Source organism: Globicephala melas, chromosome 13, assembly GCF_963455315.2.
Source record: "Globicephala melas chromosome 13, mGloMel1.2, whole genome shotgun sequence".
Taxonomy (NCBI): domain Eukaryota; kingdom Metazoa; phylum Chordata; class Mammalia; order Artiodactyla; family Delphinidae; genus Globicephala; species Globicephala melas.
Window position 1 is genome coordinate 67,001,092 of NC_083326.1, and position 16,028 is coordinate 67,017,119.

Here is a 16,028-nt window from a genome sequence, read left to right on the forward strand (position 1 = left end):
GCTCCCCAGCTCGGGGTCTAAGTCCTCCTTCTTTTCCCTGAAGTTCCAGCTCCTTGATGAACTTATGTTTACTCATTCCATTATTATTAAGGACAGAAATGAATAGACTAGAAAAGAGGTTCTTTTTTTTTTTTCCCCATCCCAATAAATCATCCAGTAAATAGCACTGAACAGCCTCCAATCTTGATAGCTGGTTGCACATATGAACTCTGCTGTGTAAAATCAGCTAGTTCACGTTTTCTTGGTTCTCAGATCCTCTTGATAGCGGATCTCTTCCTTTGTGTGCCCAGCCCAGGGCACAGGCCCAGCAACTTCTCTCTGCTGCCTCACACAAACTGCATCAGACATACACATTCCACCTATTAGCATCCATTGTGGGAGGGGGGGGTGTTAATAGTGACGGTAAACTCACTAAAAAAGTATCTAGACAGATTCAGATTCTAGACTTAAAGGACCTGCCACCTTAGGCTAAGTTTATGAAAATTATAAATATCGATTAAGAGCTAAATTCCTCTTTTAAACAAAATGGTTCTTTCTGAGATCCAGATTGACTAATTACCCCCCATAACTAATTTGCTCTGAGAGTCAAAGCCTCCTAGAGTATATATGAAGCTTCTTTGTGTTCAAACGCTTGGGGGGTGGGTAGGATCACTGCCTCACAAGGCAGGCTGTTTCAAATTTTTGACAACCTGTGGAGTTACAAAGTTCCTCCTTATACTGAGTCCAAATGACCTCCTATAGCTTTCACCAATTTGGTCTTGGATCTACGCTCTGGAGAGACACAAAATAAACCTAATCCTTCTACTAGACAGCTAATCTCTTTATATGATTCTCTTAAAAGAAATTGTGGTGACTCAGGCTACAATTCTATCAAGGATATAATAAACCCAGTACCTTCCCCCTCCTCCTCCTTTTAGTGGCAGAGTGAGCTTATGTGAGTATACTTAACATGCTGGGAGAAGGGAAAATGCTCCTCTCTGGCAGGCCCCAGTGCTACAGGCCAATTCAAGATTCCAGTTTGGAGGCTGCCTATGGGCCATCAGAAATGGATGAGAGTCTCACAAAAGGTAGTGCTGGACAGGCAGGATCCCTCAGATTTTTCTCTGTTACAACCCACAGCCTTCTGCTGGCTAAAGTGCATGTCTAGCCCCAGGGATTCTCCTTTTAGCCTGGATCAGGGGTCCTGGGTTCTCAATCTTTTGTGTGCATTAGAACCCAGGGAGTTTTCCATAGGGCCCACCCCTTGAGATTTTGATTAGTAGAAATGAGGCAGGCCTAGTAATCTGTATTTTAACAAGCACTCCAGGTACTGATGTCCTTTCTACACTGATCTGAATGAAGAAAAAAAAGATGAGCCAAAAAATACCTCGTATTTTGGCTTTATTTAACCAGAAAGCACACACACTTATAACATTTAACTTATTGGTCCTATCCATTTAAACAAAATTATTAAATTTCATGTTATATAAATAATAAAAATAATACTTCATCATTTATTATTCATCTGATACTAATCATTAAGTCTATCAAAATTCTTCCAGAATAAGGAGAGGACTAGTAGCATCATCTGCAGGTTACAGACTGATAAACTGAAGTTTTGGGGGAAGCATTTAACATCGGCCTTCAGAAGGGAGCCAGGCTCCTGCACTGCAGCTAGTCCTGTCTCGGGCTGGCCAACAGAACAGGGTGGAGGACCAGCTTTGAGGAACTCTACAGGGAGAGTACGTTTTGGTCCAGCACTTAGCTGATCAACCTCGTGATTGAAGTTAACACAAAAATCACACCTGGATAAACACCACCACACACATGCTATGCAATTTTGTGGGAGTTTTAATAAAGCTAAAGAGGGATTCTAGCACACAGGTTACAACAAGTTAAAATGCTTCACAGTAGTCTAAGTACCTGGGAAGTTTAATTATGCAAAGAAAACCCTCTTTCCTTTGAGAACAACAGCTTATTTCTTTTCAAAATAGCTGCTGTGGTTCTTCTACAAATATAAAGGGTGTCTCATCTCTAACTCAGCCTTGAAGTAATGCTGTCCCAAAGCAGCCCTGGTGACCTTGTTTCCTTGTGGCAAAGTGAACCCATGTCCTACCCAGTAATTTAGCACTTAGTAAACTGACTCAAAAAGTTGAGCAGCAAATTTAGTAAAAGGTTTTGGTGATAGGAACTTACTTTCCTACTAAGACACTTCATGCATATTTGTTGCAAAATAAACTTATTTTAGAATAAAAGTAGCAAAGGCATCTAACTTTCATTTTCTGTCAGGGATGAAGACTTCACTGGTTGGCTGACCTTCCTCTTCTTCCTGGAGCTCTCAGAACTTTGCTGACTGTACACAAAATTCATTCTTTGAATCTGTGAGAATCATCAGAGATAGGCACAGTTCAGCAGAGATTTTGACATCTTCACAAGGCATATACAAGACAGGTAGACCAAGTATTAATCCCTCTTGCTGCATAACCAATCTAAACCTGCTTTCCTGTGGGCTGGTTTAGCCCTGCACAGAGGCCCTGCTGCCAGTATCAGAGTCTGGAATTCAAAGTTTCAGGAGCTGAGGCCCCTGGATGCAGCCAGTTTCAGGGACAATTTCTTGGCTCTCTTTAGTGAATTCAGCACATCCAGCTCTTGAGAGAAGAGTTGTCAAGGTGTGGGGCCAACAAGGGGCAATTAAGGGTCAGGAGAGATCTAGGGCACTGGCTGGTTTAGAGGCAAATAGAATTGAAGTCCCTTTTCAGTTAGCAGAAACATACAGCCTTATTATTTTTTTAATCGTAGGTTCAGATTAATGAATTAGGAAGCACCATGGCCCTTCTTCCTGCTTGATGAGACTTATATGTTATTGATTTAAGACAAGTTGATTAGTGAATCGTCATAGACATATATTTCTCCATTGGACTCAACTTTGGTAAAGATTTTAGAATTTATATTTGCTTAACTGAGTGAACAACCAGATGTCGGACAATCCCTAATGCCTGGAATTCCAAGAAACACATGGAGGGCATTTTTATATTTTCCAGCCACTAGATGGGAGGAAAGGTTTTTCCATGTTCTCTGTTCTTTCTTTGGAGGAAAATGGAATAAGATATATATTTTTAAGCAAGACTTAGAATATCTAGTAGAGGTTCCAACATTATTCTTTTTTTATTTTGTTATAGATACAGGTTATTATTATTGACATGTTTTTACTACAAAATAGTGGAAATGTCATTAAAGCATTTAAGTACCATGTAGAACCAAAGATTGGGTCTACAAATGGCTAATTTAATCACTAACTTTTCGTTTTAGAAAGTAGTTGAATTTCTGATCTCAGAAACCACAAATTCCCTTTGGCTTAAACCAAGACATTGACTATATAGAGCAGTAAAACTCTGAGAATATAAGTAGAGCTGCTTTTCAAGTAACTGGTTTGCTTAGATATGCAAAGTTTGAAATGGTCTGCTCTAAAGGAAAGGAAATAGCAACATAAAAACCCAAAGCACAAAAACCAACTTCTGCATCTAGGAGATGAATTTTTTACAGTGTAGCTGTAAGAAAAAGTACTTGGTAAAATTCAGCTTTTTAAAAAATGTTGCTTGGGCATGCTTTCTATTCAAATGAAATTATCCTCACTTCTATCAAGTCTGGATACACTGGGAAGAAAACAAGATGGGTGTACAAGTTGGTCTGATGGTTTAATAGTGTTTTTCTCTTTTTCTTCTTTGCTCAAAAGTAAACCAGAGTTTTATTACAAGTTTTAGAGCTGTAATTTTATTACAGTGAGTTCATCAGAACATCTTTAATAATGTATACAATCTCAGGGCAACCAGTGAGGTCTGGGAAGTCTCACTGGTTTATAGAAAACTAGTGGGTTCGAAAGCAAGTGCGTGATCAGTCAGGGGATACTTCCTAACATAGATCAATAGTCCATATTCTGAACTATATAAACCAACAAATTTATCCATAGAAAGCAACATGTTTTTGAGAAACATTTTTCAGGTGTGTTCTAACTGGCTGAGTTGGCACCTTTGATGCCAAAGCCACCCAGGCAAGCATTCCCCTGGAGGTGTCCAAGTTAAAAACCTGGGAGTTGAGGGAGACCTTCAAGATGGCGGAGGAGTAAGATGTGGAGATCACCTTCCTCCCCACAAATACATCAGAAATACATCTACATGTGGAACAACTCCTACAGAACACCTACTGAACGCTGGCAGAAGACCTCAGACTTCCCAAAAGGCAAGAAACTCTCCACGTACCTGGCCATGTGGCTGACAGGGTCTTGGTACTCTGGCTGGGTGTCAGGCCTGTGCCTCTGAGGTAGGAGAGCCGAGTTCAGGACATTGGTCCACCAGAGACCTTCCAGCTCCATGTAATATCAAATGGCGAAAGCTCTCCCAGAGATCTCCATCTCAACGTTAAGACCCAGCTCCACTCAACAGCCAGCAAGCTACAGGGCTGGACACCCTATGCCAAACAACTAGCAAGACAGGAACACAACTCCACCCATTAGCAGAGAGGCTCCCTAAAATCATAATAAGGTCACAGACACCCCAAAACACACCACCGGACGCAGTCCTGCCCACCAGAAAGACAAGATCCAGCCTCATCCACCAGAACACAGGCACTAGTCCCCTCCACCAGGAAGCCTACACAACCCACTGAACCAACCTTAGCCACTGGGGGCAGACACCAAAAACAACAGGAACTACAAACCTGCAGCCTGCGAAAAGGAGACCCCAAACACAGTAAGTTAAGCAAAATGATAAGACAGAGAAACACACAGCAGATGAAGGAGCAAGGTAAAACTGCAGAAATACAAAGGATCATGAGAGATTACTACAAGCAACTATATGCCAATAAAATGGACAACCTGTAAGAAATGGACAAATTCTTAGAAAACCACAACCTTCTAAGACTGAACCAGGAAGAAACAAAATATAAACAGACCAATCACAAGCACTGAAATTGAGACTGTGATTAAAAATCTTCCAACAAACAAAAGCCCAGGACTAGATGGCTTCACAGGCGAATTCTGTCAAACATTTAGAGAAGAGCTAACACCTATCCTTCTTAAACTCTTCCAAAATATAGCAGAGGGAGGAACACTCCCAAACTCATTCTATGAGGCCACCATCACCCTGATACGAAAACCAGACAAAGATGTCACAAAGGAAGAAAACTACAGGCCAATATCACTGATGAACATAGATGCAAAAATCCTCAACAAAACACTAGCAAACAGAATCCAACAGCACATTAAAAGGATCATACACCATGATCAAGTGGGATTTATCCCAGGAATCCAAGGATTCTTCAATATATGCAAATCAATCAATGTGATAAACCATATTAACAAATTGAAGGAGAAAAACCATATCATCATCCCAATAGATGCAGAAAAAGCTGTTGACAAAATTCAACACCCATTTATGATAAAAAACCCTCCAGAAAGTAGGCGTAGAGGGAAGTTACCTCAACATAATAAAGGGCATATGTGAGAAACCCACAGCCAACATCATTCTCAATGGTGAAAAACTGAAGCCATTTCCTCTAAGATCAGGAACAAGACAAGGTTGTCCACTCTTACCACAATTACTCAACATAGTTTTGGAAGTTTTAGCCACAGCAATCAGAGAAGAAGAAGAAATAAAAGGAATCCAAATCGGAAAAGAAGCAGTAAAACTGTCACTGTTTGCAGATGACGTGATACTATACATAGAGAATGCTAAAGATGCTACCAGAAAACTACTAGAGCTAATCAATGAATTTGGTAAAGTAGCAGGATACAAAATGAATGCACAGAAATCTCTTGCATTTCTATACACTAATGATGAAAAATCTGAAAGAGGAATTAAGGAAACACTCCCATTTACCATTGCAACAAAAAGAATAAAATACCTAGGAATAAACCTACCTAAGGAGACAAAAGACCTGTATGCAGAAAACTATAAGACACCGATGAAAGAAATTAAAGATGATACAAACAGATGGAGAGATATACCATGTTCTTGGATTGGAAAAATCAACATTGTGAAAATGACTATACTACCCAAAGCAATCTACAGATTCAATGCAATCCCTATCAAACTACCACTGGCATTTTTCACAGAACTAGAACAAAAAATTTCACAATTTGTATGGAAACACAAAAGACCCCGAATAGCCAAAGCAATCTTGAGAAAGAAAAACAGAGCTGGAGGAATCAGACTCCCTGACTTCAGACTATGCTACAAAGCTACAGTAATCAAGACAATATGGTACTGGCACAAAAACATAAATATAGATCAATGGAACAGGATAGAAAGCCCAGAGATAACCCCACGCACATATGGTCACCTTGTCTTTGATAAAGGAGGCAAGAATATACAATGGAGAAAAGACAGCCTCTTCAATAAGTGGTGCTGGGAAAACTGGACAGCTACATGTAAGAGAATGAAATTAGAACACTCCCTAACACCATACACAAAAATAAACTCAAAATGGATTAAAGACCTAAATGTAAGGCCAGACACTATCAAACTCTTAGAGGAAAACATAGGCAGAACACTCTATGACATAAATCACAGCAAGATCCTTTTTGACCCACCTCCTAGAGAAATGGAAATAAAAACAAAATAAACAAATGGGACCTAATGAAACTTCAAAGCTTCCTCACAGCAAAGGAAACTATAAACAACATGAAAAGACAACCCTTAGAATGGGAGAAACTATTTGCAAACGAAGCAATGACAAAGGATTAATCTTCAAAATATACAAGCAGCTCATGCAGCTCAGTATCAAAAAAACAAACAACCCAATCCAAAAATGGGCAGAAGATCTAAACAGACATTTCTCCAAAGAAGATATACAGATTGCCAACAAACACATGAAAGGATGCTCAACATCACTAATCATTAGCGAAATGCAAATGATGTATCACCTCACACTGGTCAGAATAGCTGTCATCAAAAAATCTACAAACAATAAATGCTGGAAAGGGTGTGGAGAAAAGGGAACCCTCTTGCACTGTTGGTGGGAATGTAAATTGATACAGCCATTATGGAGAACAGTATGCAGGTTCCTCAAAAAACTAAAAAATAGAACTACCATATGACCCAGCAGTCCTACTACTGGGCATATACCCTGAGAAAACCATAATTCAAAAAGAGTCATGTACCACAATATTCATTGCAGCTCTATTTCCAATAACCAGGACATGGAAGCAACCTAAGTGTCCATAGACAGATGAATGGATAAAGAAGATGTGGCACATATATACAATGGAATATTACTCAGCCATAAAAAGAAACGAAATTGAGTTATTTGTAGTGAGGTGGATGGACCTAGAGACTGTCATACAGAGCGAAGTAAGCCAGAAAGAGAAAAATAAATACCATATGCTAACACATATATATGGAATCTAAAAAAAAAAAAATGGGGCTTCCCTGGTGGCACAGTGGTTGAGAGTCCGCCTGCCGATGCAGGGGACACGGGTTCGTGCCCCGGTCCGGGAGGATCCCACATGACGTGGAGCGGCTGGGCCCGTGAGCCATGGCCGCTGAGCCTGCGCATCCGGAGGCTGTGCTCCGCAACGGGAGAGGCCACAGCAGTGTGAGGCCCGCGTACAGGGGAAAAAAAAAAAAAAAAAAAAAAAAATCCCTGCCCTGTAGATTTTACAATCTGGCCATGTTACTTTTTCGCTTAATGATTTCCAATGGCATCTCACTACTTTTAGGACAAAGTCCAAAGTTCCTGCCTTGGCTTTTCATACACCATCAGTGGTTCTTTACACTTCTAGGGAAGGAGAGGGGTCACAGATTGGCTATAAAACCCTGATGAAAGCTCTGCAGTCATTCCTTAGAAAATTGCTCCCACTCCCACTCCCACACTCATCCACTGTGATGGGCCGTTTGAGGGGCTCCTACCCCCTGAATACCTCCCAATTAGAGCCACCCCCCCTCAGGGCCTGGCTGTGCCCAGCAGTACCAGCCTCATCTCCTCTACTCTGCCTCTCGCTCTCTGCCCTCTCAGTTTTCTCATACCTTGCTTCGTCTTGATTCTGGACCTTTGCACATGATATTCCTTCTGTTGAAAAAGCTCTTTCCCCTACACCAGCCCTCTTTTTGCCTAATAAATTCCTACTCATTCTTCAGATCTCAGCTGAAAAATTATTTCCTTAAAGAAACTTTCCTTCCCCTATTCCAATTAAGTTAGGTACCCCAGTCATATGCTGTTAATAGAGTTCCAAGACATCAGGGACATGCCTGTATTGGTCACAACTTACATTAGAAGGGGCTTAATACATTTTTTTTAATGGATGAATGAATGAATGAATGAATCTGTCTTCAAAGAGCACTCTGCCTGCTGTATAGAAAGGTATTGGAGGCATCAAATGGATGCAGGGTGATGAGTCATGCTACTGTAGTAGCCAGATAATAACTTGGATACCAGTGCAGATGGAGAGAAGTCAACAGTGAAATATTTAGAAGGTAGAGTCAGAAGGAAGATCAACTGGATACAGTGGTAAAGCTGAGGTAGGTGGGTCAATAATGTCTCTTGGTTTCTGGTTTAGCTAACTTAATGGATGGAGGGACTGTTGTCTCAGGCAGAGAACAATGAGAGTTTTGAACCTGCTGTGTTTGGAGTACCTGAGAAACCCCAAGTAAACGTATTGAATCGGCAGCTATATGTGGAAATCTGGAGCTCAGGACAAAAGTCTGGGTTGGACACGTAAATTTAAGAGTCATCAGCATATGGAGGCTAATTAATGCCATGGGTGTGGAAGAGATTGCTTATTGAGAGATCAGAGCGTGAGAAAGGAAAGGGGCCAGGACATAGCCGTAAGGAACTCCAATAGTTAGAGATCAGGTGGAAGATGAGCCAACCAAGAAGGTTGAGAAAGAGAGAGAGAAAAGAAGTCTAGCAGACTGTCCTACAAAGAAAGCCAAGAGAAGAGAGTTTTAAGAAGGAGTAGAGAAAATAAAAGAGGTGAGGGTGGTGGTCAGTAGTGTCAGGTATTGCTGAGAGGTCAAGATAAGGAGTGAAATATGTCTACTTGATTTAGCCACATGGAGGTTACTAGGGGCATTGGATTGTTCAGGGCAGAAGTCACCTTGAAGTCATTGAAGAATGCATAAAAAATTAAAGAAATTGAGACAGCAAGTATGCAAAGTTTTATCAAAATCAAGAGGGAGTGACCAGCTCAGCCTGGGGAATTTAGAGAAGCCTCCTTAGCAGAAGAGGGATGTTGAGCTGGGTCTTGAAGAACGAGTAGGAGTTCACCGTACTGGAGATGGGGGTGGATAGGAGAGATCCTTCTAGGTGGAAGGTTCATTCAGCATGTTTAAAGACACTAAGGCATAAAAAGACACAGAAGGTATATGGGACAGTGAGAAATGTCCCTTCATTAGATTGGCTCTTAGGGTGAGGTGTTATATATCCGACACACTCCTGTTAAAAATATAAATTCCCCTGGAATTATTACTCAATATGATGTTAGTGTAAATTAACTTATCAAATGTCTCTAAGTGGCAGCCTGCTGAAAGCAGGGCCTCACAGGCTTTGGGAAGAAGATAGATAAGTATCAATATAGAAAAAGCAGTTCAGGGCAGTGTGCTTTGCTTTAGGAGGTAGATCTGTGTGGCGGACCAAGGGGTGGGCAGCCCCAGACACCCAGGAAATATTGTGAGTACTTCTGTGCCTGGGGTGAGAGTGCAGTGAATTTTGCTTACTTCAAAATTGTCAGGTCAGGTATGGCAAAATGTTTTTCTTTAGAAAGAAGTTCCTAGATCAAGGAAATTTATGGTTCAGAGAGGGTCTGTGCCCCTGTAAGTTATAGCAGTGATGTTAGTTTTGAATCCTTTCCCTTAACATTTATCTTTTTTGTACAATGAAAGGTAGATCAACAGCAATTATAAAATAAATGCTATTAGCATAAATGGAGCTCGTGTTAACATTGAGATGAATGAGCAGTAAGAAACCAAATACCTAAAGAGAATGCTTACCTCCAATTCCAGTAGAGCTGTGAACTCTCTGATATGTTGGGAAGTGTCTCATGTTTTACTGAGATTTATGAAGAGTTTGCCCATTAACTTACTTTCTTGATTTTCTGTAGTTTATGCCCAGGGTTCTGGACCATGTTTATCTCTATTTGGGAGGTAAATATGTATTCTCCTTAGCGTCGTAATTACATATTTCCATTAATCTCTAAAAGTTATTATATCGGTTCTGCCTTCCTCTGTATTTTCTAAGGCATCATATGGCTTTAAAGTTCTATAATTAATTCAGTTATTCAACAAATGTTTTTGAGCATCTTCTCTGTGTCCTTCATTGTGCTGAGCACTAAAGACACAAAGCTGATCAAGACATACTTCAAGTCCTTAAAGAGATTATGGTGGGGAAACAAACTGGCTACAGATGAAATGATAGAGTCACGTATAGGGTACAGTAAAGGTTCCAAAAAGATCTTATCAGCTCTTCCTGGGGAGGCCTGGCAAGGCTTCAAAGGGGATGTGAAACTTGAACTAAGTACTGCAAGATGAGCAGACATTCACCAGGCAAATGGCATTAGGGACTGATCTTGCAGAGAGAACATTCTAGACAAAAGCACAGGGACGGAGATATAAAGCAGAATACTCCTGGAGAATTGGGAATTGTTCAGTGGGACTAACAGGAAGGGCATAGGGTGGTGGGCTGGGTTCAGACAATGTCATTCTCCGAAGTTTGGACTTTGTACTATAGTGGAGTGCCGCTGAAGGGTTCTAAGAGCAGATTTGTTTTAGAAAAGTCCCTATGGCAGCATTGTGAGGGGTGAGCTGGGGAGGAGTGTGACAAGAAGCAATGAGGCTACTTCAAGCAAGAACAAGAGCAGCAGTGAGGTTAGACAGGAGAGGGCTAAAGCGGCAGAGGTCCGAAGAGAGAGAGAATGAAGGCCTGAACCTGAACCCTAACATATCTTTGCCATCCATTGTAATGGGCACAGAGGTGGCAAAAGAAAGAAAGGAGTAAAAAATGACAAGAATTACCCAGGTAATGCCATTGACAAAGATGGGAAACAGAGGAAGCTAAGGGGGTAGGTGGTAGAAACAAGGTGGGGAGGATGGATGGAGAAATAACTGACTCTGTTTTCAAGATTCTGAATTGGAGGTGAGATATCCAAATGAAGATGTCCACCAAGGCACTGACTATGTGACCTGGAGCTCAGGATGCAAGACACTGCCTCAGGAGCACGCGTAGAAAGTGTATTCACTTTGGAGAAAAGACGGACTATTACTTGAGGTCTGCAGGAGGGTGGTAAAAGTGGATATAGATACAGGTACATCTTTAAATAGGGGGGCAGGAAGTTGAATGATCTATACCTGATGGCCTTAATTATTTCTATGAAGTAGAGTTTAGGTCATCTGTTTAGAAAGGGAGTGAATTGTCATGGGTGGCACTTAAGACACTTACGTGATAAAAGTATGGACAATGGGAAAGGAGCCAATAATGCACTTTCAAAACTAATAGTTATTGCTTAGAATCCAGATAACTTTAAGATATATCACCTTCAAATTAAAATATTTAAGTTTGACATATTAAAATTTTTGCTCTTCTTTTTACAAACATTTGAAGGCTTACAACAGACTGTGCTAAGAACATCACAAATGTTATGTCATTTATTCCTTGCAATAACTATGTGGACAGGGAGGGGGTTTTTATTCCTCTTCTACAGATTTAGAAACTGAAGCTCAGAGAAGTGAAATGACTTGTCCAGTTCACACATTTAGTAAGTAGAAGTCTTGAACACAGGTCTCCTGACTTCAAATTTAGTGCTCCTTATAATTTGCTTTCAACCCAAAGGGGTAAACAAAGGTAGGAAATTGCAGGAGAGGCTGTCAGGACTCTATGTAGGGTTCTTGGGCTTCTATCTGCGGTTGACCATTATTGGGCATAGCCTACTGCGACCTCAAACTAAAGCCAAAACTGAGTTCATTCATTTTCTTTTGTAACCAATTTTTCCTCATGACTTTTCAATTTCTGTTAATCACCATTTCCCAGTAATCAAAGGTGGAAAACACAGTCACCCTAGATTCCTCTCTCATTTCCTAATGCCTACACAGAGTTCTTGTAATGAGTAAATGAAATAGCACAGATAGAGCACCTGGTACATCTCATATGTGCGAGTCATTTAGTGACTGGTGGCTGTTATCATCTCTACTACCACAGGTATCCCTACTCCAGCCAAACTGGATCCTTGTGGTTTGAAAGGCTGAAAAATGGGCCACCAAAAGATTGTGCATGTCGTAGTCCCTGGAGCCTGTGAATGTTACCTTATTTGGCATAAAAGGCACGGGGTTGGGGGGGCAGTCTTTGCAGATGTGATTAAGGATCTTGAGATGAAGAGATTTTCCTGGATTTTCCAGGCAGACCCTACATATAAGCACATATATTTTTATAAGAGGGAAGCAGAGGGAGATTCAAACACTGACAGAAAAGAAGACAGTGTGACTGCTGAGGCAGAAACTGGAGTGATGTGGCCACAAGCCAAGGAACGCCAGCAGCCACCAGATGCTGGAAAAAGCAAAGAACTGACTCTCCCCTAGAGCTTTAGAGGGGGTGTGGCTTGATTTCAGCCCAGTGACACTGATTTTGGACTTCTGGCCTCTAGTGAGAGAAAACATTCCTGATGTTTTAAGCCAGTAAATTTGTGGTAATTTGTTACAGCAGCCCTAGGAAACTAATACAGTTATTCCCCAAACACACCTCATTCTTTTCCCTCTTCTCTATTTCCTCCACATTTTAGAATACAGAAATCTTCTATTACTTGCTCTCTTAAATTTTGAATAATTCCTTCAAGATCAATCTCTAAAAGTATTTCATCCACAGAGCCTTTCCTGTTTCTTTAATCTAATATGAGCTTTCTTTCTTGAGCGAGTACCCACAGCCCATTTTTTGTAATTAAGTTTTCCTGACAGCATTAATATTTGTAAACAATTTGCCCTTTACCTTGGACAGGGTTTTCTGTTCTTTAGGAATTCATTTGTATTAACATTATGATCTTTAGACTCTCTGCAATGCTTTACGTGTGTCTCACATCAGTAATTCTTTTGCTACCTGCCTCTACTACCTACAAAAGTATTCAATTACATGGTTATTCACATAGCCTAAAGCTGCACTGTCTATTATGGTAGCCATTAGCCATACATGACCATTTAAATTTAAATTAATCAAAATTAAATAAAATTTAGAATTCAGTTTAGTCAGTTGCTTTAGTCACATTTCAAGTGTTCAAAAGTCACATGTGGGTGCTCAGTTCAAGTGCTGAATAAATAACCACATATCAGACATCACAGATATAGAACATTGTCATCGTCACAGAAGTTCTACTGGACAGAACTGCTTTACAGAGGCAATCTATATAATGCAAGCAAACAAGTTTCCTAGGGACCATGGTGATAATAGGAATACAGAAATTAGAAATAAATTTTCCTCAAAATGCAAAGACTTGTTATTGTAAAAATGTCACAATTTTCCCAAGATAATTTTATCAAACCAATGCAATCCCCATCAATATCCCAATAATATGTCTTTTGGAACTTATTAAGATGATTCTAGTAGTTGTCTAGAAGTGAAAATACACAGGAAAATCTCTCAAATACTGAAATAGAGGAACTATGAGGGGAAAAAGAGTTGCCCATCCAGACAGCAAAACATAAATGTAGAGTAATTAAAACACAATAGCAGTAATATAGGAATAGACATATGGATCAATACAGTAAAATAGAATAGCAAGTATAAAAACCTATATATCTATGGGTTTTTAATTTATGATAAAAGTGGCATTCAAATTATCAGGGGAAGGGTAGATGATTCAAGTGGTACCAACACAATGGGAAAACTTTCTCACACCAGGAAAAAAAAAATTCTAGCTAGCTTAGGGAGCCAAAAGTAAAAAGCAAAACTACTTCATTAGGAGAAAATGTAGAAAAACTTATCAGAAGAAAATATGGAAAACTTTGTTTACAGCTTTAGCACTGTAAAAACCTTTTTAAGCAAGTATGAAATGATGAAACCATGGAAAGTTACCCTGTGTTCCTAAATTGGAAGACATAATATTGTTAAGATGTCAATACTACCCAAAGCAATCTACAGATTCAATACAATCCCTGTCAAAATCCTAATGACGTTTTATTTTTGCAGAAATAGAAAAATCCATTCTAAAATTCATATGAAATCTCATGGGACCCTGAATTGCCAAAACAACCTTGGAAGAGAAGAACAAAGTTGAAAGCCTCACACTTCCACATTTCAAAATTTACAACAAAGCTACAGTGATCAAAACATGGTAGTGGCATAAAGACAGACGTGTAGACCAAGGAATAGCATAGAGAGCCCAGAAATAAACCCTCACTTATATGGTCAAATGAGTTTTTTCTTTTTAAAGTTTCTCATAGAGTTTTTTTAAAAATAAATTTATTTTATTTATTTATTTTTGGCTGTGTTGGGTCTTCGTTGCTGCACGTGGGCTTTCTCTAGTTGCGGCGAGTGGGGGCTACTCTTTGTTGCAGTGCGTGGGCTTCTCATTGCGGTGTCTTCTCTTGTTGTGGAGCATGGGCTCTAGGCACGCGGGCTTCAGTAGTTGTGGTGCGTGGGCTCAGTAGTTGTGGCTCACGGGCTGTAGAGCACAGGTTCAGTAGTTGTGGCGCATGGGCTTAATTGCTCCGTGGCATGTGGGATCTTCCCAGACCAGGGCTCGAACCTGTCTCCCCTGCATTGGCATGTGGATTCTTAACCACTGCACCACCAGGGAAGCCCAGCTCAAATGATTTTTTTTTTAAATTTATTTTATTGAAGAATAGTTGATTTACAATGTTATGTTTATTTTCTCCCGTTGCGGAGCACAGGCTCCGGACGCGCAGGCTCAGCGGCCGCGGCTCACGGGCACAGCAGCTCCACAGCATGTGGGATCTTCCCAGACCGGGGCACGAACCCATGCCCCCTGCATCAGCAGGCGGACTCTCAACCACTGCGCCACCAGGGAAGCCCTCAAATGATTTTTGACAAGGATGTCAAGAGGATTCAGTGTGGAAACTAAAGTCTTTTCAAAAAATGGTATTGGGAAACCTGGATATCCACATGCAAAAGAATGAAGATGGACCCTTATACCACCTCAAAATGGATCAAAGACTAAAACATAAGAGCTAAAAACTATAAAACTTGTAGAAGAAAATATAGGGGGGAGCCTCATGACATTGGATTGGGCAAGACTTTCTTGAATATAACACCAAAAACACAAGCAACAAAAGAAAAAATAGATAAATTTGACTTCATCAAAATTAAAAACTTTTGTGCATCAAAGGACACTACAAATGAGATGGAATAGACAATCCATAGAATAAGAGAAAATATTTGCAAATTATATATCTTATAAGAGATTAATATCCATAATATATAAAGTACTACAATTCACCAGCAACAAAACAAACAACCTGATTAAAAAGTGGGCAAAAGACCTCAAGAGGCATTTCTCCAAAGAAGATACAGAAGTGGCCAACAACCAAATGAAAAGATTCTCAACATCACTAATCATTAGGGAAATGCAAGTCAAAACCACAGTGAAATATCACTTCACACCCATTAGGATGGCTATTAGTTAAAACAAACAAACAAACAAACAAAAACTAGAAAATAACAAGTAATGGAGATGACGTAGAGAAACTGGAAACCTTGTGCATTGCTGGTGGGAATGTAAAATGGTGCAGCTGCTATGGAAAACAGTATGGCAGTTCCTCATAAAATTAAAAATAGAATTACCATATGATCCAACAATTTCACTTCTAGGTATATACCCGAAAGAACTGAAAGCATAAATTTGAACAGATACTTCTACACTCATGTTAATAGCAGCATAATTCACAATAGCCAAAAAGTGGAAGCAACCTAAATGTCCATAGATAGATGATTGGGTAAACAAAATGTGGTATATACATACAATGGAATATTATCTAGTCTTAAAAAGGAGGGAAATTCTGACACATGCTACAACATGGATGAACCTTGAAGACATTATGCTAAGTGGAATAAGCCAGTCA

The 16,028-nt window shown here is 40.0% G+C and overlaps 1 protein-coding gene across 1 annotated transcript in view; it reads right to left on the bottom strand.

The window, feature by feature from the left end:
- Window positions 1-2,254: 2,254 nt before the first annotated feature.
- Window positions 2,255-16,028, bottom strand: part of HORMAD2 (HORMA domain containing 2) — a 67,958-nt gene continuing 54,184 nt past the window's right edge. Inside the window, 2 exon segments of the mRNA XM_060310997.1 lie at window positions 2,255-2,277; window positions 2,280-2,358. Coding sequence (XP_060166980.1) covers window positions 2,255-2,277; window positions 2,280-2,358 — 102 coding nt within the window.